At 41.7% G+C, this 26,908-nt stretch overlaps 1 protein-coding gene across 2 annotated transcripts in view; it reads right to left on the bottom strand.

Moving 5' to 3' along the window:
- The window catches only part of LOC149262979 (peptidase uncH-like), a 485,862-nt gene that overhangs the window by 276,174 nt on the left and 182,780 nt on the right, over positions 1–26,908 (bottom strand). For both annotated transcript variants that reach the window (XM_089425556.1, XM_089425550.1), the window contains exons 8-11: positions 13,105–13,241; positions 12,834–12,924; positions 12,549–12,614; positions 12,099–12,324 (exon numbers count right to left, since the gene is read on the bottom strand). In XM_089425556.1, coding sequence (XP_089281682.1) covers positions 12,099–12,324; positions 12,549–12,614; positions 12,834–12,924; positions 13,105–13,241 — 520 coding nt within the window. The remainder of the gene's footprint in view (positions 1–12,098; positions 12,325–12,548; positions 12,615–12,833; positions 12,925–13,104; positions 13,242–26,908) is intronic.

Consider the following 26,908-nt stretch of genomic DNA (forward strand, 5'->3'; position numbering starts at 1 on the left):
CTGCTCCGCTCTATTTTGCCTGTTCTGCTTTGTCTTGTTCTGCCCTGTACTGATCGGTACTGTTTTGCTCTGTTCTGCTCTGCTCTGGCAATGTTCTGTTCTACTCTGCTTTTTTCCGAATTATGAAGAAGATCGAGGATGTATCATACTGACTCAAAGTCAGTCTCAGAGTATGTACCACTGGTCCCAGACCAGTCTCAACCAACCCGAAGTCAGAGTCATAGTGAGTACAACTCCACTGGTCCTAGACCAGTATCATCCTCCACTGACTCAAAGTCAGTCTCAGAGTGCGTACCACTGGTCCCAGACCAGTCTCAGCCGACCTGAAGTCAGCTTCATAGTAAGTACCACTCCTACCACTGGTCCCAAACCAGTATCGCAGTCTCAGAGAGTGTACCACTGGTCCCAGACCAGTCTCAACCGACCCGAAGTCAGCGTCATAGTATGTACCACTCTCACTGGTCCCAGACCGGTACTGCACTGACACAAAGTCAGTCTCGGAGTATGTACCACTAGTCCCAAACCAGTCTCAACCGACCCAAAGTCAGCGTCATAGTATGGTACAACTCCTACCACTGGTCCCAAACTAGTATCGCAGTCTCAGAGAGTGTACCACTTGTCCCAGACCAGTCCCCACCGACCTGAAGTCAGCGTCATAGTATGTACCACTCTCACTGGTCCCAGACCAGTACTGCACTGACACGAAGTCAGTCTTGGAGTATGTACCACTGGTCCCAGACCAATCTCAACCGACCCAAAGTCAGCGTCATAGTATGGTACAACTCCTACCATTGGTCCCAGACCAGTACCATTGACCCTAGATCAATGGAGGTCATCCTAGCATAGGGAGTACAGTAGATACAATGATGCATCCATCGGTACTACTATGGTCCCTAACTTCATTTCCCTGCTCATTGATCAGATGAGAGGTACTTCCCATGAGTCCCAGACTGCATGGGTAGGATGCCTCGACAGGAGAACTAATCAATCCTGTCCTCACAGGAGAACACATCAATCCTACTACAATCGCCATGGAGAACACATCAATCCAGGCCGCCATGGAGAACACATCAATCCAAGCCTCATAGGAGAACACACCAATCCTGCTACAATCGCCATGGAGAACACATCAATCTAGGCCTCACAGGAGAACAGATCAATCCTGCTACACAGGAGAGCGAATCATCCTGTTCCACAAGAGAGCAAATCATCTTGTCCCACAAGAGAGCGAGTCATCTTGTTCCAGTGCGCACCACCAGGGGAGGGTGAGTCACCCTATGGTCGTATGTTGCTCCAGTAAGAACCGCAAGCCCTCAGAGCTCCCAGAGCTCAATGTATGCAACATGCAGGACCCTTGTACAAGGGTTTCGTGACGACTCCAACTCGTTTGGGAAAATCACAGATTAGATCTTTCCTCGGGGCTTTGACAAGGTGTATCGACCTGTACATCATCTTAATGCGATGGAGCCTCCTTGCTCATCGACTTACCATATCCCAGATGATGTCTATCTGTTGGAGCAATCGACGAATACGGGATTCCTCAATAATCGAATCCCACCTCTGGTTGTTACAGAGAATCACAATGGTATGTGTTCAAACAGCTAACTGAAGAGCTTCCCCAACCAGGCAGCTTCATTCAAGATCATACTCGTAGATATGTATCCGGTCTCAGTCGTGCTTATGGTAACTGACTTCTGCTTCCTACTCATCCATTATATCGAAGCAGAATCCAAAGAGAAACAGCACTAAAAAGTGCTCCAGTGATCCTCCACACTACTTGCCTAATCAGCATTCGAATAATCATGCAGTTTCATATTTCTGGTAGTGTATCTCAATCCATTAGTGATTGTGCCATGAAGATATCTTAAAAGATTCTTGGCATCAATGTAGTGAGACTCAACCAAATACGAGCTCACAGTGCTAACTGCAAAACATATGTTCGGACAGAGGTTCACCAAGAACATCAACGCGAATGAGTTTTTGAAACTCAGAGGCATTTCCCAAATTTGGTCCAACATCACTACCATATAACTTCTAAAAGTTAAGATCCTTGAGGTAGTCACAAGCTTGCAGTCCATCATACCAAATCTTTCCAATATCTTTATCACATATTTTCCTTGAGATAGGAAAATTTCCCTTGGCTTCTGCCATACTTCAAGTCCTTGGTCCTTCATTTCAAATTCAGAAGCCAACTCCCTCTTACATTTGTGAATGAGAGGGTCTGCACCTGTTAGAAAGAGGTCATCCACATACAGCACCAGTATGAGAGGCTTTTCATCTTCAACCTTAAAGTAAATGTTAGGATCGGCTTCACTCCTAGTGAATCCCAACTTCATCAAGTAGCTGTCGATCCTCTCATACCATGCTCGGGGTGCTTGCTTCAGCCCATAGAGAGCCTTCTGCAACCTGCATACATGAGATTTTCGATCATAAATTTCAAATCCTTCGGGTTGCTCCACGTAGACCTCTTCTTTGATCGAGCCGTGTAAGAACGCAGTCTTGACATCCATATGATGTAGGTTCCATCCTTGTGAAGCGGCGAGGGCTATGATCGAGCGGATGGTCGTATATCTGGCAACAGGTGCAAATATCACATTATAGTCTATACCTTCCTTATGGGAGAAACCACGAGCAACAAAACGAGCCTTATACCTTTCCGTACTTCCATCTGCTGCATGCTTTATCTTGTAAAGCCATTTGGAAGTAACAACTGTCTTGTCCTGGGGTCTGGGAACTACTTCCCAGACATCATTATTCATGATAGACTCATATTCTTCGGTCATAGCATCCTTTCATACTTCATGCTTGACGGCGTCTGAGAATGATGAAGGCTTATTTTGTATGATCGTGCTCATGATGGTCAGGTATCCCTGATACCTATTAGGTTTCTTACTTTCACGAAAGGTTCCTTGGGGTGCAACATGTCCTTCAGCATCATCAAGTAGCCCCCTAAGCCATGAAGGCCTCTTCCTAGAAGAGGAAGGCTCATGTGGAGGAGGATCAATCGGATCCATGGGTTCTTCTACATCAAGCATTGATTCATCATCCTTTTCTTTCGGTTCCCTGGTGTCGGCTTCTTGAGAGCTTCTCAAAGTCGAAAGATTGTTCACCTTGATGAGAGCCATATCTTCGTCAAAGGTGACATCATGACTAATTACGACTTCCCCTTGACTAGCTACATAGATTCTATAGCCTTTAGTATATTCATCATAGCCCACAAAAATTCCCTTCTTTCCAGATGCGCCCAATTTATTTCTTTTCTCTTTCGGCACATGAAAATATACAGGGCTTCCAAAAATTCTAAAATGAGAAACAACAGGTTTCTTACCGGTGAACTTTTCTTTAGGAGTCTTGGAACCCAATACTTGATGAGGGCATCGATTTTGTACATATACGGCAGTGTTTGTAGTTTCAGCCCATAGAAACTTCGGAAGTCTTTTGATCATGTAGCATGGCCCGAACAGCTTCCACAATAGTGCAGTTCTTCCTTCCCGCCACACCACTCTGCTCAGGAGTATGTGGTGTAGTAGTCTCCCTCTTAATGCCAGCCTCAGATATGCCTGAGTGAACCAACTATAATATATCGGAGGTCTTGCTTTGGCTTGAGGGGAATGGTCCCCTTTTGAGCTTTCCTTCGACACATCCCGGACATACACCTTCTTTCTCTACTTGGAATTCGGGCATCCCTGTTACCGTCTGTCTTACATCGGGTAGAGCTTTGTAATGAAGGTGCGCAAACCTCCGATGCCAAAGTTCAAACTGAAGAGTTGTGTCACAAGACATGACACCTAACGGACTTCCATCGACCTAATATAATGAATCAACACTAAACCCAAGAGTAAATGCATCTTTAACATTATTTTTCCATATACATACCTTGCCATTGCTAAAGGTTACCTTGTAGCCTTTGTCTTCCATTGTCGAGATGGACACTAGGTTCTTTTTGAGGTCGGGTGCATTTAATACATTCTGGACTTTCTAGCCTTCTTGAATGGTTGTCCTCTTCCTCGATCCCCAGCTCCCCTCTTACCTTTGCTGTTGAATTTGTCATTCCTTTGATTTGCCATCAAAGGGATTTTGATCATCGTCCCGATGTGCGTCCTTTCTATCAGGGCACTCCCTTGCATAGTGACCTGCTTTATCGCAGATGTAACATCGTCCTTTTCTTCCACCCTTAGGTCCAGCCTTTCCTTTTGATTTAGTCCCGGAATTATTTCTTTTCTTAGCATGAGAAGAAAAGGCAGCAAGAGGACCTTTAAGCATGGGCATTTCTTGCTCTTCTTCCCTTGTTTCTTCTTGAATGCATCTAGCCATTAATTCCTCAAAACCAGGAATTACATTATAGTTCAGAAGAGTAGTCCTGAACACGTACCATTTGAATGGTAATCCTCCAAGAGTCGTGAGTGCCATTTCCCAGTCTATCATAGATTTCTTAGGAGGTGTCCAGTTCAGAGATGTAGGCCACCAAGTGCTTGTCGATAGAGTCCCGGATGAACTTCTATTTTGACTTCTTCGGCTTTCCATTTGTTCCATGCAGCAGTGGATGCATTTGATGGAGGATCAACAATATTGCCTCTTACATGGTCCAGCACTCCTGGATCTTCTAGGGTTAGATCGATAGACATCATCCATGCGTGATAGTCATCTTTCTCACAGAGCTTATCTTCGGCAAGAAAGAGTGTTGAGGACCCCATAGTTCTTTTAGGATAGCCTTTCCAATCTTCTCTTCGGTGATTGCTCTTGCTCTTGCTCGAGCTTTGTATTCACCTCAGCTCTGATACCATGTTAAGTTATGGTATGTTCTATGCTTATAACAGTTTACTTCTTTTCCTTATTATATTCCACAAATTAGCAATCACATTTACATAAAGTAAAGTGCAGATAGAACATTAAACGATCGACAGAAAACAAGCCAAGACAAGAGACACAAGATGTGGCGGCTATCTAGGGACAAACCCCACAATGTGTGGGGAAACCCTTTGACCAAATCTTCTTTTATCTTCAATAATTCAGCAGAGAGAAATAGTACAATAAATCTAATTTATATCAGCAGTATCAAACCCTAGATCAGCAGCATGAGCGGCTTCATCATCAAACTAGGGCAGACGATATCTCACAAACCGACCATTGGATTGACTTCATTCCACCACCAAAAGTTGCGGCTTCCAGAGGAGGTTCAGATGAACCTACAGCGCAGTTCAGATGAGGAGATCTTCTAGGCCACGCAGGTCAATCTTTACTTCTGCAGTTGCAGTTTCAGTTTCAGCAGTTTCCGGCTTCAAACTAGGGTGGTCGATATCTTGCAAACCGTTCGTCGGATTGACTTCATTCCACCACCAAAAGTTGCGGCTTCCAGAGGAGGTTCAGATGAACCGACAACGCAGTTCAAATGAGGAGATCTTCTAGGCCACGCATGTCAATCTTTACTTCTGCAGTTGCAACTTCAGTTTCAGCAGTTTCCAGCTTCAAACTAGGGCAGTCGATATCTTGCAAACCGTTCGTCGGATTGACTTCATTCCACCACCAAAAGTTGCGGCATCCAGAGGAGATCCAGATGGACCTATAGCACAGTTCCAAAGAGGAGATCTTCTAGGCCACACAGGTCAATCTTTGGATCTGCAGTTGCAGCTTCAGTTTCAACAGCTTCTGGCTTCACATGTGTGAGAGAGAGACCCATTTCTGCGCAGTAGAGAAGAGACTCATTTCTACGCAGTAGAGAGATAGAGATGTGATAAGAAGAGTGAGTGAAAATGAGGAAAAGTCCTCTTATATTTATACACAACATTGGTGTTTCAATAGATGCGATTGTTGGGCTTCTGAGCCTACATGTGTTGTAGGTTGGCTTGATAATAATTCCATAATCAAAATAAATTCATATCTCCATGAATACTTATCGGAATCGGATGATCTTTATATCAATCCTACACCTCTCGACGAGAGGAATCTAATAAAAATATTATCATCCATGAATAAGATCACCCACATGAAGCTTTGCCCTGGTTGCCAATTTTAACAACCCGGAAGTGCTCTTTCAGTCCACCACACTGCCTGCCCAATCAACATCAGTATACCCAAGTAGTCTCACATCTCCGGCAGTGTATCTCAACCCATGAGTGATTTTGCCACGAAGATATCTCAACAGATTCTTGGCACCAATCCAATGTGAGTGGTGAGGCTCAACCATATGTTGACTCAATGTGTTGACTACAAAGCATATACCCGGACGGGAGTTCACCAAGAACATTAATGCTCCGACGAGTTGACGATACTCGGTGGCATTTCGTAAAATAGGTCTGGCAGCACTACCGCTTAACTTCTTGAAGTCAAGCTCCATCGGGGTAGTTACGAGCTTGCAATCCACCATGCTGAATCTCTCCAATATCTTCACCACGTATTCTCCTTGAGATAGGAAAATCTCCCCTGGTTTCTGCCAGACTTCCAGTCCTAGGAAATAGTGCATAAGTCCTAGGTCTTTCATCTCGAACTCAGAAGCCAACTCCCTCTTACATTCGTGAATGAGAGGGTCTCCACCTATTAAAAAGAGGTCGTCAACATATAGCACCAGTATGAGAGGCTTGTCATCTATAACCTTAAAGTAAAGGTTCGGGTCGACTTCACTCCTAGTAAATCCCAGCTTCATCAAGTAGCTATCGATCCTCTCATACCATGCTTGGGGTGCTTGCTTTAACCCATAAAGGGCCTTCTTCAACCTGCACACATGAGATTCTCGATCATAAATCTCAAATCCTTCGGGTTGCTCCACATAGACCTCCTCTTTGATCGAACCATGTAAGAACGCAGTCTTGACATCCATCTAATGTAGGTTCCATCCTTGCGAAGCAGCAAGGACTATGATCGAGCGGATGGTGGTATATCGGGCAACAGGTGCAAATATCTCGTCATAGTCTATATCTTCCTTTTGGGAGAAGCCACGAGCAACAAAACGAGCCTTATACTTTTGCGCACTTCCATCAACTGCATGCTTTATCTTGTAAAGCCATTTTGAAGTGACAACTATTTTGTCCTAGGGTCTGGGGACCACATCCCAAACATCGTTTTTCATAATGGACTCATATTCCTCGGTCATAGCATCCTTCCATACTTAATGCTTGACGACATCTGTGAATGAGGCTCATTTTGGATGATCATGCTCATGATGGTCAGGTATCCCTGATACTTGTTCGGCTTCTTACTTTCACGGAGGGTTCCTCGGGGTGCAATGTGTCCTTCAGCATCATCAAGTGTCCCCCTGAGCCATGAAGGCCTCTTCCTAGAAGAGGAAGGCTCTTGCGAAGGAGGATCAATAGGATCCATAGGTTCTTCCACATCAGGCATCATCTCATCTTCTTTTTCCTTCGGTTCCCCAGTGTCAGCTTCTTTAGATCCCGTTAAAGTAGGAAGATTGTCTACCTTGCTAAGAGCCATATCTTCGTCAAAGGTGACATCATGACTAATTTCGACTTCCCTTTGACCAGCTACATAGATTCTATAGCCCTTAGTATTTTCACTATAGCCCACGAAGATTCCTTTCTTTCCAGATGCACCCAATTTATTCCTTTTTTCTTTAGGCACATGAAAATATATAGGGCTTCCAAAAATTCTAAAATGAGATACGTCAGGTTTCTTACCGGTGAACATTTCTTCGGGAGCCTTGGAACCCAATGCTTGATGAGGGCATCGTTTTTGTTAATATACGGCGACATTTGCAGCTTCGGCCCATAGAAACTTCGGAAGCCTTTGATCATGGAGCATAGCACAGAAAGCTTCCACAATTGTACGATTCTTCCTTTCCGCCACACCATTCTATTCAGGACTATATAGCGTAGTAGTCTCCCTCTTAATGCCAGCCTCTTTGCAAAAGTCATGAAACGCATTGGATTCATATTCAGTCCCATTATCGGTCCTTAAGATCTTGATCTTCTTTTCGATTTGATTCTCGATCAAGGCTTTGAAGTGCCGAAACTAGGAGAACACTTCATCCTTCTTTTTCAAGAAGTATATCCAAGTCTTGCGAGAATAATCATTTGTAAAAGTGAGGTAATATAAATATCGTCCCAAGGAGTTCACAGGCATCATACCGAATATGTTTGAGTGAACCAACTGCAATATATCGGAGGTCTTGCTTTGGCTTGAGGGGAATGTTCCCCTTTTGAGCTTCCCTTTGGCACATCCTGGGCATACACCTTCTTGCTCTAATCTGAACTCAGGCATCCCAGTCACCATTTTTCTTAAATCAGGTAGAGCTTTATAATGAAGGTGAGCAAACCTTTGATGCCATAGTTCGGACTGAAGAGATGTGTCACAAGACATGACACCCAGCGGACTTCCACCGACTTGATATAATGAATCAACTCGAAACCCAAGAGTAAAAGAATCTTTAAAGTTCTTTTTCCATACACGTACCTTGCCATCGCTGAACGCCACCTTGTAGCCTTTGTCTTCCATTGCCAAAATGGACACCGGGTTCTTTTTGAGATCAGGTACATATAATACATCTTGTAAGTGGATGGTATTACCCTGATTCAATTGAAGAGTGACATTTCCTATGCTTTTCATGGGATATTTTGAATTATCTCCAAGAACAATTTCCAGGTTGGTTTCCTTCTCTATCAGATTATAGAGAGTTTCTTTGTAACGAGTGAAGTGCCTTGAGGCACCACTATCAATAAGCCAATTTCCCAGCGAGTCCAAGGGAGCAATAGTATATAGAGCTGCTGGTAGACAATATTCATCTTGCTTATTGTTAACAGTGTTAGATTCATACCTGAAATTTCTTGCCTTCTTGAATGGTTGTCCTCTTCTTTGATTTCCAGCACTTCTTTTACCTCTGCCATTCCTTTGATTGCCTTGAGAGGGATTTTGATCATCGTCCCGGTGTGAATCCCTTTTATCAGGGCACTCCCTAGCATAATGACCCGTTTTATTGCAATTGTAACATCGTCCTTTTCTTCCACCCTTTGGTCCAGCCTTTCCTTTGAATTTAGCCCCGGAATTGTTTCTTCTTTTAGTATGAGAAGAAAAGGCAGAGGGATGACCTTTAAGTATGGGCATTTCTTGCTCTTCCATCCTCATTTCTTCTTGAATGCATTTGGCCATTAATTCCTCAAATCCAGGAATTACATTATTGTTGAGAAGAGTAGTTCTGAATATATATCATTCAGATGGCAGTCCTCCAAGAGTTGTGAGTGTCATTTCCCTGTCCGGAATTACTTCCCCAATAGATAGGAGATCGTTCTTGATCTCGGTGATCCTTAAGAAATATGCTTGCATACTCTCATCTTTGCCCTTCTTAATTTCCTTCATCTTATTTCTAAGAAACAAGACTTGATTTGCATCATTAACTTTAAAAAAACTCACCAGTCTATCATAGATTTCCTTGGAGGTGTTCAGCTCAGAAACATAGGCCACCAAGCGTTTGTCGATAGAGTCCCAAATGATCTTCCTTGCTTTGACTAATCCCTTGGTCCATTTGTTCCTAGCTGCAGCGGATGCATTTGATGGAGGCTCAACAATCCCGCCTCTCACATGGTCCAACACTTCCTGCTCTTTTAATGTTAGATCGAGAGACATCTTCCATCCGTGATAGTCAGACTTCTCACGAAGTTTGTCTTCAGCAGGGAAGTGTGTTGAGGACACCATGATTTCTTTATAATAGCCTTGCCAACCTTCTCTTCAATGATTTCTCTTGCTCTTGCTCTTGCTCTTGCTTGGGCTTTGTCTTCACCTCATCTCCGATACCATGTTAAATTATGGTATGTTCTATGCTTAGAGCAGTTTACTTATTTTTCTTCTTATTAGCCACAGATTAGCAATCACATATACATTAATTAAAGTGTAGATAGAACATTAAATGATCAACAGAAAACAAGCCAATACAAGAGACACAAGATGTCGCAGCTAGCCAAGGACAAACCCCAATGCAGGGAAACCCTTTGATCAAATCTTCTTTTATCTTCAATAGTTCAGCAGAGAGAAATAGTACAAAATCTTAATTCTGTAATTTTATATCAGCAGCAGCAAACCCTAGATCAGCAATGTCAAACCTGGTCAAACTAGCTGAAATTGACCTCTAAAATACTTGGTCAATTTCCGATCAACTTGTCATCGAACAGCGTGAAGAAACAGCGCTTGAACAGCCCCAAAAGTTCAGTCAATTTGCAGATTTCTGAAGTCAACTTGCAGCCCTAAACTAGGGTAGTCAACACTGGTCAAACCAGAGGTCAAATCACCTCGATTTTCGTGCCAAAAACTGCGGCCTGCCTAAGAGAGGCAACCACACCCAATTCGCTTTTTGGAAGGTCAACGCTGGTCAAAGAGATGACCTGCTGTCCTAGTGTCCTTTCTACGTCTTCCTTGCCCTAGGACGTCTTCCTTTCAGCCACACATAAGAGAGAGAGAGAGGCTCCTTTTATGCGTAGGGAGAGAGAGAGAAGATGAGTTAATTGAATTGTCCAAATGAGGAGAATGCTCTTTGTATTTATATGCAAATGTTGAGGTTGAATAGACATGATTGTTGGGCTTCTGAGCCTACATAAGTTTGCTGGCCAACCTTGACAATTTGTCCATAATCAAAATAAATTCATATCTCCATAAATACTTATCGGAATCGGATAATCTTTAGATCAATCCTACACCTCTCGATGCGAGGAATCTAGGAAAAATATCAAAAGCCATAAATAAGGTGATCCACATGGAGTTTGGCCCTAGTTGCCAGTTTTAACAATCTATCTTCACTCTGGATCTACCAAGCACCAAGAGGGATCAAATCTCTTGATATAAAAACCTCTTTTAGAGTCAAAAGAGATTTGATCCCTCTAGGCGGTAGATCTGGAGTTGAGATGGATCTAGGCTGGTGTTGTATGCCATTGCAAGGGAAACTTATTGTCATTTAAGACTGGCTACCCCAAATATGATGCAGAAAATAAAAACAAAAATAATTTCCTTGTGTTCAAAAGGACATTTTTCCTTTTATTCCAACATTATATAAGTCATTCATAAGATAAATGACCATCATTCCTCTACCTTGGTCCTTAATATGTATATCTCTAATGCAATGATTAAATAGTTTCAGACTAACTTCATATAGCAATTTATTGTTCCTAGATTATAAATTAGCAGTATACCATTTTCTATGACTTGTGTGCTTAGAATTACAGGAAGAATGTATAAAAAAATTACGACAATGAAGATCTGTAACCACCCAATTTTATACGGTTGTATCTCTAGTATGATCCATGAAGTATAGAAGTACACTATTTTCTGACTTGTTATACTTGTTAATTATGGGGAAAATGTACTAAAATACTTTAGGACATGAGGATCTGTAAGAAACTCATCTCCTATCTTTACCAAAGATCCATAATGCTATTCATCAGTGTTTTCAGAACAAATGATACCTATTGATAACATGGCACCCAAGATTCCCAGAGTAGCTGGATAACCTATGGCACTCGCACCATCACTATTCCAGTCTCTTTCAACTTTTAAACAGCAAACCCCATCAGTAAGGAAAAGAATGCCTGGGAGTCCAAATCATTTATTTGATTCAACTCTGAAAGGTTGATAATGTGATCCGTACAAAATATAGAGATCTATCCTTCTAAGCCTCAGGAAGTGGATTAAATTTGAAGAAAAATTGTATGGTGGTTTCTACCCAGTAATAATAGCTTGTCTTCTCAGTAGGAATATTTACAGTGAGACACAACATTATGCCATTGATATAAAAGTAAGGTCTTGTAGCTATTATTTTGCTCAAATTTTATTGCAGACAAAAACTAGCACTCTAAATAAGACATGGATGACCTAAGTGGTCATTTCAATAATCAATTCCATACACTCAAGCTAATTTAAGCCATATGTTCTTCCTAATATTTTGGCAACTACAATACCCAGATGCTCAGCTAAAACTGAAAACAGACCTTCTGAACAATTTTATGCTAAATATTAAAGAGATAGTGTTTCACTTACAATTTACAATCTAATAAGAAGAAAAACCTAGGCTGTTAACGTCCATTGACAGTCATATAGCAGTCATAAAGGAAATCTCGCACACAATAAGCAGCCCAGTGAAACTTGTACTAGGAAAAAGATACACATACCATGACTTTTTACAAGTAATGGTGGCTTTTCTCCTGCTGGAGCTTGGTAATTGGAATTGGAAGGTAGATAGAGATAAGCAAATGCCGTCTGACCAGGAACTTCAGTAGAAAATTCAATTATTTCTGGTGAGCTTATAAATGCACTATACTTAGGAATGTTCAAAGAAGACGACGACCAAATTATAGAGATGCTCCTCACTGCAACCGGATTCTCTTCATAGGAAACCTGCATTCAAAAGATATTTACTTATAATTGCATATGTTATGTAAAGATACCTGTAATAATTATGGAAGATGTAGTTTTTGGTATGTTCATACTGTAGAATGTAATCTCAGTAACCAAAACAGAAGTTCAACAATTTAAAAGTTAATTATCAGCTATAAATTATCTAACAACTATGATAAAGTGATACATGTAAACTGACAAGGAAAATGGATACACATAAACACCTTCACTATCGATAAAGGATGCCAAGGGGATGCTCCCTCTAGGTACAAATGACTTCCAATGGAGGTCTAACCTTGCAAGTTTCCCAAAATTATAATCAGTTACTTTATAAAAACAAAATGTTAAAATAAATTTCGTGGTTAGGTTATCATGAAGTTAACAGTAGAACATTCCTTTTATTGACAACATTATTAGCGGTAATTTTCAGTGACAACAGTGATTACACTGTCAAAGCTATCACAATTGCAGTCAGAAATAGGGCAAAGGAAAGACTAAAGTATTTATACAATGTTGTAAATATCTGTAAAAGGAAGATCAACTAAGGAGAAGGAACCGAGAACATGATCAAGAAATCCCAGATAGGACACCCCTTTTTGCCTGCAATTTGGAATAGAGAAATTAGAGAGATCATACCTAGCAAACTACAAGTATAATGATAGCATAGTAAGTTAGAAATAAGTAACATTTTTCATGACATTTCTAAATGGACAAATAGTACATGTGCAAGACATCAGCTGAAACTTCAAGGGAATCAAAATTCCAGATGAAAGAGGATACCTGTAGGTGCATGCAATGTTGTTATTCTGTCCCTTGTGCTCAATGAAAGCATAAGAACTATTACCAAATACCCACGAAGGCCTTGTAAACTCTGCATCCAATGGGTACAATGCTTGCACCTCACTAGTTGACTCAACCTGAATGGGAAAATTTGAAATGTCAGTCACTCCATCTAAACTATTTTCAAAAACAGAAACAGAGGATTATTAAAGGTCTCTACTTTCCTACGGTCCTACAACCATACAAAAAATGTTGCTTGATGACTATTTTCTTGTGTATACCAAAATCACTGTGTTAAAAAAAAAATATATATATATATATCTGTGCGCTTGTCTTTACCTTCATATCAGCTGGAAAAAAAAGAGTAGAGTAGTCTTAAGTTTTAAGTTGAATGCAAGTTTAACATTTATATCAGCTATATGTCATGTTGGGTTTGGGCATTAAACCTTATGCAAAAACTTAAAACTGAGTTGGGGCTACAGAAGACTTGTAAAATTTTCTACATGGTATCAGAGCCTGAGGAACTTCTGTAATGTCCCACCATTTTAATCAGCCTTTTTATTTTGGCCAGTTTTGACAATTTTGACTTATCAATTCTACTAAAAAGGTGGCAAAAGGGTAATTCCAGTCTTTTATGTCGTTGTAAAAGGGTGGCAATCAGGTCAACTCATTCTAAATTAAAAATTAAAAAGGGACCCACCAAAGAAGATTATAAAAGGAGGAAGAGAGCTCATTTTGAAGGTTACCAAAATTGATCATTTATATTGCAGCTGTTCAAGAGCTCAAGGGAGTTCCTTTGGAGGGTTTCAAGGAAAATTCTCCATCCAGTTTCAATAGAAGTCAATTGCTACCATAGCTGGACCCCCAATTTTAGTGGAAGCACTTGCCACTCTAGTTGGGTTTTCACTTGCCATCATTTGCTAAGCCTCTACAAGAGTTTTCATTGCCAAATTTTAATTGGAGGAGTTCAAATTTTCTGAGTGGGACAAAATTCTCTTGGGCAAGAACAAAGAGGGCCAAAATCTCTTCCCAAGGGCCGAATTGCAAATCTCACAAGTGGGCCGAGTTGGTCACAATTTTGTGGAGTTGTACCAACACTTCCAAGAGGGCCACATTCTCTTTTTGTCCACCAAGGCCGAGTTTGCACATTAATTCATCACATGGGCTAAATTGTTTGTAGGGAGGTTGAAGGGCATCACTCTTGAGGCCGAGTACCAGCTGAAGAGGGCTGATTTTCATTAGCACCTGGGCTGAGTTTTGCAGCGAAATTCTTCCAGCAAGAGCGCCAAGTTATTGTGAGCGGATTTCCAAGAGAGCCACACTGATTCAGAAACTTTTGGTGTCTGTTAAAAAAATGCAACTGCGGTCAAATTCTACTTTGGACTACTCATTTGATGGAGATGATGATGGCATTGAGTTCCTCTTTTCGAGAGGACCAAAATCGACCTAAAAATCGCCTTGTTCGGACAAGCAAAAGTTAGTTCTTGATTTTGTTCACCCACTCATGGATATTGGATCAGGTCGGTTCACTCGCATGCACACTTGGACAGGTCAGCCTCAACATCAAATGGCCATTGTTGGACACCCCTAGAAGCCTATAAATACAAGTGGCCTAGAACCTCATTTGGACATCATCACATCAAGCATCATCTTCTCTTCTATCTTATTTTGTTTGACACATTGGTGAAGGAAAAGGTCGTACGGAGGTCTAAAGTCTCAGATCCAAAGCTCGCACAAAATTAGGGTTTATGTTCCAGACGCTGGCATAGAAATGGGAAATTTCGTCCCTAGACGCATGCATGCTATGGTCAAGACAACATCCAGGAGGCTACAGACGCATGCACGCCAACTTGAAGGGAGCATCCAGGGGTTTGACTACAATTGACCATCATCTGAAGTTTTTTGAAGGTGTCTGAAATCTGAATCAAGATGTCTCTGATATATTTTGCCACTGTAAGCAGGTTTTTGAAGTTGTTGGGTTGTATTGTTGATCATATTGTATTGGGCTCATTGTACTCTCTGCTGAACATTTTATGACAATCTAATAAAAGAAGAATTTGAAAGGGTTTTCCCCCTAGTGGGGTTTTTCCCTGGTCTTTGACCAAATTTGGTGTCTCTTGTTGATGTGTTGATTGTCTTCTTTGTCATTGCATATATTGTTCTATATTCAATTACTGTTGATGAATGGAAAGACTAATTGTAATTTGAAATATTGTTAATTGAAGTTTGGAATTGGGCTAAAGTAATTGATATAGCATAGAACAATCTGAAAAATTAACATGGTATCAAAGCTAAGGTGAAGGACAAGCCCAAAAGGAGACAAGCCTTGAAGCACTCATCTTTGGAAAGTTGAAAGAACCAATCTAGTCAAAGTCAAGATGATTTCCTACTTCAAGAGTGATGAGAAGCTGGGTGACTCATCTAATTTTGTTGCATGGAAAGTTAGGTTGGAGATCATAGCTGATAACAATGATGTTTTGGACTACATTGAAGGAAAGGTTCTTGAACCTCTGGAGAATGCATCTGTTGTTGTCAAGAACAAGCATAAGAAAGGTCAGTTGAAAGAAAAACAAATTATAGTTGATGGTTTACAAGATAATCTACTTGCATATGTTGGGAACTTGAGAAGGTCTAAAGACATGTATGATAAGGTAGTCGGCATGTGTGAGGTCAACAATTTCAATGAAATCCTTACCTTGAAAGATCGACTCAAAGACACCAAGATGAACAAAGGAGAGTCCATATAATCCTAGATAATGAGGATCTCTCGTATTAGAGATCAATTGCTAAGAGTTGGAGAAGTTGTGCCTGATAGGGAACTGGTGGTCATGACTCTAAGAGGTCTCCCTCCTATTTGGGAAACATTCATCACTAGTATAAGCAACAAACATGTCATCCCTTCATTTGATGAAATTGTTGGAAAGCTCACTCAAGAAGAGTCAAGGATGATAGGAAGAGGAAGGATTCAAAAGCACGGAGAAGGAGAAACAGCTGCATACATCACTCATGACAAGAAGAAGAAGAAGAAAGGGAAAGAAGGTCCATCAAATTCAAGAAAGCCTCCTCGAAATTCTTGTGGAAGAAAGGAATATGTGAACATTGAATACTACAATTGTCATAAGAAATGGCACTATGCTCAAGATTGCCTCGAGAAGAACAATGGACCATGTTATAATACTAGAAGAAACAACAACAGGTTCAATGATTAAAGACGAAGAGATGACCGAAGGAATGACCACAATGGAAGAAATGATAGAAGAAGAAAATATGCTCCAGCTGAACATGAAGAAGATCATCGTCCACAAAAGAAGTCAAAATTAATGTTGCAAATCAATCTGAATATATTCATATTTCCGCTCTTATTAGTTCATCTCCTCTGGATTTGTGGGATAGTTGGTTGGTTAATAGTGGGGCCACTCATCACTTCTCTGGTTACAAAGAAGTTCTCTCTAACTTGGTAGAGAGGGAGTCAAATTTGAAAATCATTCTTGGAGACAACTCCACTCATCCTGTTAAAGGTTTTGGATCTGTCGAATTTCATTTGAATTCTAAGGAATCTATTGTACTACATGATGTAATGTAAGTGCATGGGTTAAAGAAGAATTTGGTATCAATATCTGCTTTGGAAGTCAAAGGGATGAGGGTTTCTTTCCTCAAAGGAAAGGTTCTTACTTGGCCTATTGGATCACTTATGAGAGATGCAATTCACTTTGGGAACAAGATATGAAGGACTCTGCAAGGTCACTGGAAAGCCACTATTGGCATTGGTTCATACTATAAATCATCTAAGTGAATTATGGCACCGAAGGTTGGCTCATCTTCATTATGATGCTCTTTCGAAATTGGAGAACTTGGTATCAAGGATTCCAAAGGTTCAAGCTCAACATGATGGAGTATGTCCGGGATGTGCTAGTGGAAAAATGACAAGGGTACCATTCCCCTCTAGTGAAAACAAGACCACTGACATCCTCCAACTCATTCATTTTGCGACATATGTGGACCGATGCACGTGCACTCTATTAGTGGATATATCTACTACATCACATTCATTGATGGCTTTTCAAGAAAGACATGGATATACTATTTGAAGCATAAGGATGAAGCCTTCGAAACATTTAAGGAGTTCAAAGCATTGGTTGAAAATCAAACAAGGAAGAAGATCAAAATATTCAGGTTCGATAATGGTGGAGAATACATGTCAAATGAATTCATTGACTTTTGCAAAAAGGAAGGTGTCAAGAAGGAAACAATTGTGGCATATACTCCCAAACAAAATGGTCTAGTTGAAAGGCAGAATAGGTCTATAATAGAAGCCACTCGAGCGATGCTTCATGATCAAAAGTTACCTAAATTTCTTTGGGCTAAAGCTTCACATGTTGTCGTATATGTTCAAAACAGGGTGCCTCATCAAACTTTGGAAAACAAAACTCCTAAAGAAGTATTTATAGGTGTGAAGCCCAACATTAGTCATCTTCACATGTTTGGATGTCCCATATATTTCCATGTGCCGAAGGACAAAAGGAACAAATTGGAAGCTACAGGAAGATAAGGTACTTTGTTGGGTATTGCTAAAGTTCTAAAGCATTTAGAATATATATTACTGGTCAAAGGAAGGTCAAAATTAGCAGGGATGTTACATTCGATGAAGATGTCGCTCTTGGAAAAGAAAGAGACCTTCCTCCGCGTCCTCCACTCGAGAAGAATGGTGATATGGATATCTTGGATGGCCCGTCCATGCCCGAATCCGAGACTGATATTTGTTGATGATCCCATGGAGCCCATGGATCCCTTAGATTCTCCTCCTATTAATCCTCAAATAGGAAGAGACCACTTTGGCTCCGTGCCACTCTTCAAGATGTTGATAGTCATGTGCTCGTCCGAAGATCATTTAGAGAAAGGAAGAAGCCATGTAGGTACCGGGGCTATGTTGCAACCATGAGCACTATGATTCAAGCCGAACCTTCCACATTCCAAGAAGTTGTAAAAGAACAAGTTTGGAAAGATGCTATGGCCAAGGATTATGAATCTAATATGAAGAATGATGTATGGGATGTTGTGCCAAGACTGAAGGGGAAATCTATGGTAACTTCGAAGTGGACATTCAAGATCAAGCATGGAATTGATGGAAGCATTGGAAAATACAAGGCAAGGTGCATGGCTCAAGGATTCTCCCAGAAAGAGGGAGAAGATTATGATGATATATTTGCAACAGTGGCTCGATATACAATCGTTCATTCGATAGTTTCCCTTGCCACAAGTCAAGGATGGACCCTTCATCATATGGACATAAAGACCACATTCCTCCATGACATGTTACAAGAAGAAGTATACCTTGAGCAAACTCAGGGATTTGAAGTAGAGGATCAAAAAACATACGTTTGTAGATTGAAGAAGGCATTGTACGGTTTGAAGCAAGCCCCAAGAGCATGGTACATCTGCATAGACAGTTTTTTAGTGAAGTTGGGATTCACAAGAAGCAATGTCGATCCCAACCTCTACTTCAAGGTAGTCCAAAGTATGCTGCCAATTTTGGTTTTATATGTTGACGGTCTATTCTTGACAGGTAGTGAGCTCCTGATGATTGAGTGTAAGAGGGAGCTATCCTCTGAATTCGAGATGAAGGACTTTGGAGTCATGCACTATTTTCTAGGCCTTGAGGTGTGGCAAAGGCATGGTGAGGTTTTCCTTTCACAAGGAAAATATGTTGTGAAGTTGTTGGAAAGATCTAGAATGATACAAGGCAAGTCCCTACCCACATCGATGGAAATGAACTTCAAGAAGTTATGTGGAGAAGTTGCAGGACCCGATTTGGCGAATCCATCCGAGTATAGACAGTTGATTGGGACTCTGATGCTATGCAATGAACACATTGAGCCAATTCATGATCGAGCCTCTCCATGCATATTGGACCGCTGCCAAACACATTTTGAGATACTTGCAGGGGACGATTACACTTGGTCTAAGATACTCTATCGAAGATGTTTGACTCCATGGATACACCGATGCTGACTGGGCAGGAAATGTTATCGACAAGAAGAGTACGTCAGGATGTTTTTTTAGTCTTGGATTTTCCATTAAATCTTGGATGAGCAGGAAGCAGAAGTCCGTAGCATTGAGTACCATCGAGGCAGAGTATATTGCCGCTAGCATGGCCAGATGCGAAGCAGTTTGGTTGAGGAAGCTCTTTGGAGAGCTATTTGAGTAGGTCCTAGACACTACATTGATATATTGCGACAACAAGAGTGGGATCCGTCTAACATAGAATCCCATGCTCCATGACAAGTCCAAGCACATAGAGATCCGATGCCACTTCATTCGTGATATGGTACAGAGAGAAGTCGATCGACTCCATCACATATCGACAGATGAGCCGATTGTAGATATTCTCACCAAGGCTTTTCCGAAAGGAAAGTTCTTGGTCTTCAAAGAACAACTTGGACTGATGGATGTGACCCCTCCATATAAGGGGCACCATCGATCGAGGATGCTGAGCCATACTCTTCCCCCCTTTCTGAGCTCTCAGGGTGAGGAATTGAGATGGACGGCTCCTGGGATTGACAGAACCTTGGACAATAGGGTATCACCCCTATCTGTTACCCATAGGGTTGGAGTAGTAGCTCACCCCATCTTGGTCTTTGAAGATTATACCCCAATTGGCATCATACCCACAAGTTGGGCTTGTTGGAATTATCCCTCTACGTCTTGCCAATGGGTGAGGAGTCTTGGGGGCGTGAAATCCTTACCCTTGGTAAGTCGGGTATCTTGCCCAAGCTAGGATTATGATGCAGGTGTTCTACCACATGACTCTTAAGGGTCATTGTTGGGAAGATCGGTGGGCAATAGGATGGGCTGAGTAGTAGCTCCCTGATATCACTTATTGCTCGATATGGGGTCGAAGTAGTAGCTCCCCCCATGATATTTCTGGGTAGTAGCTCGATGACGGATTTTTGAGTAGTAGCTCGACACAGATTCCTGGGTAGTAGCCCACTGATAGATATTCCGAGTAGTAGCCCGCTGATAGAGATTCTAGTTTGTAGCCCAATGGACAGAGGTTGGTAGTTTTTGCTCCCCGTGATTCTTCTACTTTAGATTTGAGAATGTTTCAGCAAATAGAGTTGAGCATATTTGTACACATGATGACAAGATGACACATTGATCGATGGACAAGTTTTACAAGTGGGATTCTCCCTAATTGAGAGGGAGTCTTAAAAATATGCAACTGCGGTCAAATTCCACTTTAGACTACTCATTTGATGGAGATGATGATGGCATTGAGTTCCTCTTTAGGACAGGACCAAAATCGACCTAAAGATCACCTATTTCGGACAAGCAAAAGTTGGTTTTTTATTTTTTGCACCCACTCATGCATATTGGATCAGGTCAGCTTCATTCTCATGCACACTTGGATAGGTGGGCCACAACATCAAACAGACATTGTTGGACACCCCTAGAAGCCTATAAATACAAGTGACCTAGAAGCTCATTTGGACATCATCACATCAAGCATTTTCTTCTCTTCTATCTGATTTGGTTCAAGACATCATCCGAAGTTTTCTGAAGTTGTCTGAAGTCTGAATCAAGTTGTCTCTGATAGATTCTGCCACTGTAAACTGGTTTGTGAAGTTGTTGGGTTATATTGTTGATCATATTGTATTGGGCTCATTGTACTCTATGTTGAACATTTTATGACAATCTAATAAAAGAGGAATTTGAAAGGGTTTTCCCCCTAGTGGGGTTTTTCCCTGGTCTTTGACCAAATCTGGTGTCTCTTGTTGATGTGTTGATTGTCTTCTTTGTCATTGCATATATTGTTCAGTGTTTTAATGTGTTTTAATGGCTGTTTTTGATTGCTGATTTTTAATTCTGCAATTTCCAGCATTCTGAAAAATTTCCAGAATTTGTGTTTTCAGCAATATTTATTTTTTCAGTCTGTTAAATGTATGGTTATGGGAATGGGCATTTAACTACATGGGAGAAATAAGGAGAAACTGAAAACCGGGGTGGGAAAACAGAAATTTTTACAGGAAGGACTAATTGTAATTTGAAATATTGTAAACTGAAGTTTGGAATTGGGTTAAAGTAATTGATACAACATAGAACAATCTGAAAAATTAACAGTGTCCAGGCCGACCATCACTTCTAGATTTGCATGGTGGGCCGTGTTCCTTTTTTGGCAAAGCTAGAGTGTAATTTTCTTGAGGGCTGAATAGTTAGGTGCCTTCCAGTGGGCATGCTGTTAGTTCCTATGGCCATTATTCATTTCCAGATGGGCCAGAATTGGTGGAGCAACTTCAGAAATTAACTTCCCAGGCCCCCTTCACTCCAAACATGTAAGAAATTGTATTTACCCACTAATATAAAAGTTTGATGCTTTTCTAGGTGGAATTCTTTGTGATAAATGAAATTTCCATGGGTTGGAATGGCTTTTTCTGAGTATGTCTATTGGTTGTAGCATTGTTTCCAATTTTCCATTAGCTATTGTAGAGATTTCTGAATATTACTTGTTGTAGCAAATGTTGGGTTTATTCCAGAATTATTATATAAAATGTTTGTCAAAAGCTTGTTTGCTACAGGAAAGCTGAATTTGGGAATTTTACCCTTGGTATAATATAGTGGTATCAGAGCATGGTCTTGGCCTACTGTGGTGCCAAAGACTTATACCCCACAAATGTTTCAGAATGTGACTTACTAAGGACAAGGGCCCAGAAATAAGGAAAAGAAGCAGCAAATAGGCGTTGAAACAGAATCTACAGTACCCAAAACAAACTTAATATCTGCACTAAAAGAAGTTGAAATGACAGGGACAGATAGAGATGAGGCAGCATTCCAAAGTCTGCTTAAGGCCCTCAATGACTTGGCTAAGGGGCAGAAAGAGATGGTGGAGGAGATAAGGAGGCAGGGCAGAAATAAGGGCTACATTGGGGAGTCATCTGCTAGTGAAGGGATAGAAATATCCCAAGACATTTCCATTACAAACCCCCACAGTCAGCCTCACACCAGCAGTGGAGTGTTCCGGTCAACCAAGCCTAGCTTCTTGCCTGCCAACCCCCAAGAACCAGTTGAACAAGAAGACATGCCTTTGGGGGATTATTACAGGGAGTATCGGTCAATGGATGAGGGTTTCCGAAATGCACTTTCTTTTAAAGATTTTTGTTTACTGAAGAATGGCAACAAGGGAAAAGGAATAAGGGGTGCACTAGCCCAAGGCACAGAGCTACAGCGTGCAGTTGGGAAACTGACTCTCCCCAATTTTGATGGCTCTTCCAGATGCACTACCAAGGCATGGATCCAGAAGTTGGATACCTACTTCCAGCAAAAACAAGTGACAGAGGTTGATGCTATTAAGCTGGCCACTTTACATTTGGAGGGGGATGCGCATGATTGGTGGTACCATGGCCCAACCACCTTGGGGCATGCTAGTGTGACATCTTATGAGGATTTTGTGCAGAGGGTTATAGAGCACTTTGACTGGAAAGGTCCTGAGATGTTCTTTCAGGTATGGATAAAGCTCAAGCAAACAGGGAACCCAAAGCATTATATAGCAGAGTTTCTCAGGCTTTTGGTGATGGTGTCAAATTTATCAAGGACCCAGAGGATCACGTTGTTTGTGTAGAGTTTGACTGAGCCCCTGCGTGGGTTAGTGAGATCCTATAGGCACACCTCACTTAAGGACATAGCCAGCAGGACTTGGAATTTGCAAGATCCAATCCCAAAGACCAGGCCCCTTGTGAAGCCCACTTTACCACTTAAGGGGAAAGACACCACATGAAGAGACCAGGAGGGACCTCAAGATGGGGAAGTTGTGCTTCACATGCCAAGAGCCTTAGGCACCATGACACCATTGTACAACTAAAGGGAAGGCACATTATATTGAGGTGTACTTGGATGATGAGATCCTGGAGGATGAACAGCAGCAACCATAGGAGGAGCTCAGAGAGATGGAGGCTGAGCAACCCCAGAAGGGTGAGAAGATCAACATCATTGCCACACTCATAGGAGTTCCACTTCCTCGATATCTCACTCTCAGGATACGAAGAACTATATAGGGGCAAAGGGTGACAATTATTGTGGACAGTGGGGCCTCCCGCAATTTTATTGACTCAGATTATGTAGCCAGGAGGGAGTTGACTACTACAAAGTTTGAGGGGATCTCCATTGCCATATTAGGGAACAAGTTCATGCAGTGTAACAGGATGATCCCCAAGATGACTTTGACAATGGGGAACTATTCAATCACAAATGACTTCTTTGTGACCAATGTTCATGACAGCAACATTGTGTTGGGGGTTCAGTGGCTCATCTCTATTGGGCGTTATACCATAGATTATCAACAGATGGAGATGGAGTTCATGCAGGATGGTAAGAAGGTAGTGTTGAGGGGTATGCACACTTATCCGCCCAAAACAGTCACCTCCAACAGGATGGAGGCCATTTTCCGACATAGAGACATCGAGTGGGTAGTTGAGTGCAAAGTATTGGATAAGGGAGCAGAACAATAGCAATACCCCGCAGACATAGCAGCTCTACTACAAAAGTACCAGAACGTGTTTGGGGATATTCCACTAGGGAAACCACCTGACAGGGGCTTTGAGCACATCATCGAGTTGGAGGGAGTTTTGGCAATCATTACTACTCCCTACAGGCACCTCAGAGCATATAAGGATGAGATAGAGAAGGCCATACAAGAGCAATTCGCACTAGACCACATCCGTCCCAGCTCTAGCCCATTTGCCTCGGCAGTGGTGTTGGTCAAGAATAAATATGGGTCCCTCAAGATGTGCATCGATTACAGGGCATTGAATAAGAAGACCATCAAAAATCGATACCCCATTCCTAGGATCGATGAATTGATGGATGAGTTGAAGGGTGCCAAATATTTCTCTAAGATTGATCTTCGCTCGAGCTACAACCAGATCAGGGTTAGAGAACAGGATATTCCGAAGACGACCTTCAAATGCCACTATAGCCATTATGTGTTCTTGGTTATGCCTTTTGGGCTGACCAATGCCCCAGCCACTTTCTACTCTTGTATGAACCATGTGTTCAACAAGAAGTTGTGCAGGTTTGTACTAGTATTCTTCGATGACATTTTGATATATATCAGGACATGGGAGGAACACTTGCAGCACTTGGAGGAGGTCTTGAGGATACAGGATGAGCAACAATTCTATGCCAAGTTGTCCAAGTGTGGGTTTGGGTTGACTGAGATACTCTATTTGGGGCATATGATTGGCAAAGAAGGGGTACAGGTGCACCAGGAGAAGATCGGTGCTATCATTGATTGGCCCACTCCCAAGAATGTCACGATATTGAGGGGTTTCCTGGGTACTTGCATGTACGATAGGCAGTTCGTCAGAGGATTCTCCCAGTTGGCAACACCACTTACAGATTTGACCAAGGACTCCTTCATATGGTCGGACGCAACAGAGGAGGCTTTTGTACCTGAAAGAGGTAACAAGTACTTGTCAAGTTTTGGCTTTCCTGATTATTTTCAATTGTTTATGTTGGAGTGTGATGCCTCAGGTGATGGGATCAAAGCAATGCTAATGCAAAATGGCCACCCTATAGCTTTTGAGAGCAGGAAGCTCCATGAGTACGAGCGTCACTACTCTATTTATGATAAAGAGTTGTTCGCTATCATGCACACACTGGGAAAGTTTAGGCCATATCTGGTGGCCAACAGGTTCAAAGTTAAAACTAACCACAACAACCTTTTATTTCTTCCTAGATCAAAAGGAGTTGAATGATCAGCAGCAAAAATGGGTGGGTTGTTGATTTCTGGTAGCATCAGATGTGCTCTAAGTCTCAAATTTTGCAGGGAAACTTAGGCACATGTATTCCAAAGAATCTAGAAAGCGTTTTGGAAAATTCCACCCAAAAACAATTTTACTAAAATAATTAATTATTTTTTAAGGGACCCCAAGTCTAAACTTATGAAAGATAAAATAATTAATGGGTATTAATCTAACTGTGGGTGTAACTTCTAGAAGAAGACAAGGATCAAGCTAAAATGTTCTTAGCCATTGATTAGCTTTTAATCTAGGTCGTTGAATGTCAACGAGAAGATAATTTAAGGGAGCTTGAGGGTCATTTGGAAAACACACCGAGAGATCAAGAGATCGAATTTCTAAAGTGAGAAGTTCTCATGAGGAAATTATGATCGAGGAGATTTCTTACAGAGAGGAGCAGTGAGTATTTGGAAGAAGGAAGTTTTCCTAGGCCGGAGAGTACGAGGCAAAGAGAGGGCAGAACGACCTCCAAACAGAGGCAGAAGCTGGCCCACGCAGAGCTAACGCAATGGCAGTGCAGGTCTTAGAGGGAGATTGAATTCCTAAGAAGGAAATCGAGTTTTAGTAGTCAGGAGTCGGGGTGTGAGACCGGGAGGCAGAGATTCGAATTCTCCAGCCAGCAAAGGGTCCAGAGAATGAGCAGAGTGATACCCAGCAGGGGTGACGTAGAACTACGTAGGAGTGACGCTGTTCTACGCAGAGGCTCCAATTTAGCGTGATCAGACTCAGATTCTCTAATGACAGGGTAAGATCATTTCACCATTCATTTTTTATAGTTTCTCTTTGTATCAGATTACTAGTTGAGCATCCAAGAATTGTACTCAGATTTTCTCCTGCATAATAATAAAACCCTTAGATCTGTTGCACCAGTTTTCCCGCATTGGATTTTTCCAGGGACATTTGTCCAAAAGTAACGATGTCAATTATGTTGTATTTTCTTTCTTGCTCAGTCTCTTGTTTCTGCATAATATTTAATTAAGTGAACGTTGTAGTGTATGTATTACGATATTTGTCGTAAGAAACTACAAGTAATTTGTTTAAAGGAATTTAACAAATAGGAGTAATATCATCTGTTGTTGCAGTAGCGATTCCGATTGAGGAATTTTCACAAGGTATCGAAGCTACAGGTGAAGCAAGAAGACCAAAGCCGGTAGATCCAGCGCTGAGAAGAAGAGGGAAATCGAAAAGCTGCAAGAGGCAGCAGTTCGAAACCCCAGGGGGTTTGCACAATTCTTAGCCGGAGGGCTGAAAATTCGAGGCAGTCTCTCTCCGAGTGAGTCGACGGAGAGAAGGGCTTCCAATTCGTTTTTTTGTCGGGGCAGAGGAAGCAGCACTGAAGCCTCAACATGAGGAGAGCTGGTGGGACGTAGATTTTTCTGCAGGTGGTTTGTTGGGCAAAAGATCGTTAGAAGAAAGAGAAGAAGCACGGCAGAGGCAATTTCTTCCTCAAAGAATTCCTAGCCAAGGAATTTGAATTCTCTAGAGCTAAGCAGCGACAAGGGGCAGTAGTTTTACTAGCTCAAACAAGGAGTGCATAAGCTAGCCCAGCAACAGCACAAAGGAGAGAGGAGGTCATTTGACTTTCTATTTTTGGCAGAAATGGCAACCAGTGGCTTGAGGGATCAGGACAGGTTGGATGGAGCATCCAACTATGTCATCTGAAAGGCTAGAATGTCATTCCTTCTAGATGAGCATGCCCTCAAGACATACGTCGACAGCGTGGTGGTTGTCCCTGCAGATGCAGATCCGTTGAAGAAGTACAAATCAGAAATGGCAAAGGCCAAGAGGATGATCCTTGATGGAGTAAAAGATCACGTGGTGTGTCATGTCACTAGTAGGGGGACTGCTAAAGAGATGTGGGATGCCTTGGCTACGTTATATCAGGGATCTTCCAAGCAGCAGAAGATGTACTTGGAGCAAAAGTTGAGATCTGCTCAGATGCAGAAGGGAAAGCGTGTCGATCCATTCCTCACAAAGTTGAAGGAAACACGTGATGAGTTGTATGTTGCAACGCA

This window comes from Pinus tabuliformis, chromosome 6, assembly GCF_031772625.1.
Source record: "Pinus tabuliformis cultivar Carrire ecotype Pingquan chromosome 6, CPIR1, whole genome shotgun sequence".
Taxonomy (NCBI): Eukaryota; Viridiplantae; Streptophyta; class Pinopsida; order Pinales; family Pinaceae; genus Pinus; species Pinus tabuliformis.